At 39.7% G+C, this 3989-nt stretch overlaps 1 protein-coding gene across 1 annotated transcript in view; it reads right to left on the bottom strand.

Annotated features, from left to right (window-relative positions):
- The window catches only part of ROS1 (ROS proto-oncogene 1, receptor tyrosine kinase), a 135309-nt gene that overhangs the window by 107598 nt on the left and 23722 nt on the right, over positions 1 to 3989 (bottom strand). The window contains 2 exon segments of the mRNA XM_012650123.1: positions 570 to 718; positions 3930 to 3936. Of these exon segments, the coding sequence (XP_012505577.1) occupies positions 570 to 718; positions 3930 to 3936 (156 nt within the window).

The raw sequence follows: 3989 nt of genomic DNA, 5'->3' as shown, positions 1-3989 counted from the left end.
ATGGCCAACAGGATGAGTGGTTGTGTGGTGCTGTGCTGAAGGAATATACTCGTGTGTCCAGTATTATATTTTCCTTATAAAATAAAGGGTTTCACATAGCATGTTACAGAGTAGCAGAGATTAAAGTCTAAAGTCCATCTAATCCAGCCACTCATTTTACACTTGAATCTTTTTTAGAATGCCCCTTTTTTTTTTTTTCCTGGAGACAGGGTCTTGCTCTGTCACCCTGGCTAGAGTGCAAAGGTGTCATCATAGCTCACTGCAACCTCAAATTCCTGACCACAAGCAATCCTTCTACCTCAGCCTCCCAAGTAGCTGGGATTACAAGCATACACCCCATGCCTGGCTAGTTTTTCTATTTTTTTTTTTTTTGTAGAGATGGGTCTTTCTCTTGCTGAGGCTGATCTTGAACTCCTGGCGTCAGGCAATCCTCCTGCCTTGGCCTCCCAAAGTGCTGGGATTATAGGCATGAGCTCTAGAATGCCTATAATTATATGTAGTAACTGGGCACTTTTAAAAATTTGAGGGGAAAAAAGGCCATGTTCAGGTGCAAATACAGCCTTTCATACCTCAGTGTAAGTCCAGCTTCCCAGAAGCTGTGCATATTTCCACTGAACAATGTATTTCACTCCAGAGATGTTGGCAGATTTCCATCGTAACGTCACACTATGGCTTCCAATGGAAGAAGCGAAGGGCGCGGTGGGGACATCTGCATTTTCTGGGGAGAAAACAAGATTTGACTCACTGTGCACTCCTGTCCACCAAAGCAGGAGAGAGTGTGCCTGTTTAGGACTCTCAGCTTTCTCTTGCTACAACTGCATCTCGCCACAATAACTCACCTGTGTGATGGATGATGCACATATTCAACTGATTTAAAAATCAGTCCGGCGGGTTTTTTCCCCCCACAGAATTCACTGTTACCTTTAAACATAGTGTTTTCCTTCCTACAAGCGGATGGCACGAGGGTTCTGAGCTGTCTGGTTCAATACCACTCCCTTACATGAGGAGGGGCAGGTGCCAAGAACATGTCTGCAGCACAACAAAACCATTCATTGCCCCAGGACACGTACCCCAAGATATTTTTGAAAGTTTACACTACAATTCTGCTATAACTGCCCGTCTTGTCAACAAATTTTTGTATATATACAGAGTAATTGCTTTTATTCCAGAGGACTCCATTCGGCTGTTTTGCATTGCGAAACATTTCATGACTTACAAACATCAGAGATGTTACAATTGGCGGCACACATTAATTGGGTGCTACTTGCCAGGCACTGTACTGGGGGTGAGATTTCTGAAAAGTCTGTACCACTGGGATGAAATTATTTTACTTTACTTTTTCTATTTTGCCAAAATGGTGATGAATTTAATGCTTCAGCTTTCTTTTACAGAAAAAAAATCACCACTCTGGTTTAGAAATCATGGTAAATTTGGTAGGGAGCTTAAAATGGTTAAATATAAACTCCTAGAACTTCACTCTTTCTGGTTAAAAGAAAATGGACACAATTCTCATCAGTACAGATATTGGATATGGACTAATTAAAGTCCATACTCTGGGATCCAAAAAATTTAAACCCACTTTCATCCAAAGACCTAGCCCACAGAGAGGCCTAACATAATCCTTCTCTGCTGAATCTTCTATTGTGGTTCATTTTTGGTGATTATTAACTGTATAAGCAAAGCACAGCTCCTCATTTCCCCCTTTTATGGTGTGAGATTCTCAATAGCAGGAATTGGAATATGCTGTGGACACCCTGAAGAGGAGTCCAGTGACAGCTGTCAGCAGAGTGAGGAGCAATAACCAGGAGGCATCAGAAATGACGTAAGTTGAGAACTGGGCAGAAGTGGTCAGAGTTATATAAGTACAAGTAAGTGTAAATTTCATAGCTAAATATAGACATGTGCTTCAAAGCCATGGTGATGAATATTAAAAACACAGAGATAAAGTAGTTTTATTCTAAAATATCAAGGCAAGAGTAAGCCCAGTGAGAGAGAGAAGCTGCACTGAGCTACATGCTACTTTCAGTACATGGCAGAGTGGGCAAGAAAGGCTCTACAATCAGCTGGGTCATAATTCTCTGCATTTTTACTAGCTATGCAGCCCCAAGAAAGTATTTAAACTTCATGCCTCAATTTCTCATCTGTAAAATGAGGTTAATAATATTAATAGTATTTATACCTCTGAAAACAAAAGGAACTAATACCTATAAATCAATGAGAAAAGTGCCTCATTCTAAATGCCTAATAAAAAAGTTATATTTATTTTTAAAAATTATTAGTTATTATCATTTCTCACCACGTGGAAAGGGTCATGGAGGGTATCTAAAATCAATTAATATGGCGGACCCACAGATAAATAGACCAGGTGCCCCATGCGTTAGAGACAAACAGGGTCTCAGGTGCACGGGCAAAAAGATTCATTATAACAGACTACAGATCTGGTCTGTAAGCACACATGCCTGCATTTGGACTTGGTACATCTCATTTGTTAGTAGTACATAGGCATTGATCCATAGCCAATGAGAAATATAAAATAAAGCATTGATTCCACTTGTATTCTAACAGAATTGTAGAATTAAATTGGTAGTATAATTTTAGAATATAAGAAAAGAACGTAAATCAAAGGTTCCCAACATCTTCAGTTCTGGCGTCCTTAGTTTCTCAATATTTTTTTTCATGGTTCCTTGGCCAAAAATATTACCTAATAGTTCCATTTATTAAGGATTATAATTTAATAATTATGTATATCCTAACAAATTAGTAACTACTTGAAAAATGTGTAAATTTAAAGACAAAAATCATATATTTATTTCATTCTTAAATATGCCTACTAATTGCATAATCATGGGATTTGTGTGCCTGTTGGGCACTGCAAAACTTCTCCACTCTTCCAATGAGACTTGGCATCGTCATCCTTCTTTCTTGTTCCATGTTGAGTTTCTCGTGGTACTTGCTTGTAATCACAGCAATTACAAAAACAAAAAATAAAACGGCATTGCAAAGATATGATACCATGGAGAGAAATGTAAGTAGTGTGATCTATTGTTTACACTGTGAACTGCCTCCAACTGGTAGATCCAACCATGTCCAGTAGATATCGACTATCCCTGTGTTTCCCTGAGGCATTTAAAATACCCCATATCTCCCAGTGAGGTTGCTGTGATGCCCCGGAGAACATTGGTGCACAGTTTGGAAACCACAAAATATAAATTTTATCCATAGCTAACCCCTGCAACATAGAAGAAAAAAAGATAATGTCACTACCTCTCTACAGAAATGTCAAGGAGCATCTTTTGTGGGACACTAAAGGGCAGAAGCAAGTCAGGACAGCAAGCTGAGCTCCTCCTTCCACTTTCCATCAGCCACTGAGAGCAAGGAGCAAAGCATGGAAAGTAGGGCTACAACGAATGGAAGAGCCAAGCATCTCCCAGTCTGAAGGGAACTGTTTCTCTGTGGGAGGAGACCCTAAGGAGTTCTGGAAAAGATATCTGCTAACATCCAGGCTATGGCTTGTCTAAGCATTGGCCCTTCAGAAATCACTGGAAAACTAACACAATAGGGCAAATCCACTTAGACATGCCCAACCTACTCTGAAATTAGGCAGAGGGAGCTGACGTACACCAAGGTCCTCTACGTACTCAAAATCTAACACTGAGAAGCATAGCTTCTCTACATTTAACCAATTTCTAGAGCATTTGGCAGGGGGCATGCACATAGCAGGCACTCTATTGAATAACTGTTAGCTGAGTAACGAAATGCACATTAAGTAAAATATTCCTATACTTTCAGCTCATTGAAACAATGGCATTCCCTGACACCGTCTGCTCAGGAAGTACATTTGTCTCTCATTAAATTAGAAGTAATTGCAGCTACTGAACTTGAGGACAAAATCTGGTCCTAAACATCAGACATGTCCCACATTTTCTCACTTTTAATCTGAAAGAGGAGTCATGCTTAGTCTTTTTCAGAATTGTCTCCACATTTGAAAT

Source organism: Propithecus coquereli, unplaced genomic scaffold, assembly GCF_000956105.1.
Source record: "Propithecus coquereli isolate 6110/MARCELLA unplaced genomic scaffold, Pcoq_1.0 Scaffold313, whole genome shotgun sequence".
Lineage (NCBI taxonomy): Eukaryota > Metazoa > Chordata > Mammalia > Primates > Indriidae > Propithecus > Propithecus coquereli.
The sequence above is the reverse complement of the archived record's forward strand: the minus strand, read 5'-3'. Positions and strand labels throughout refer to the sequence as shown.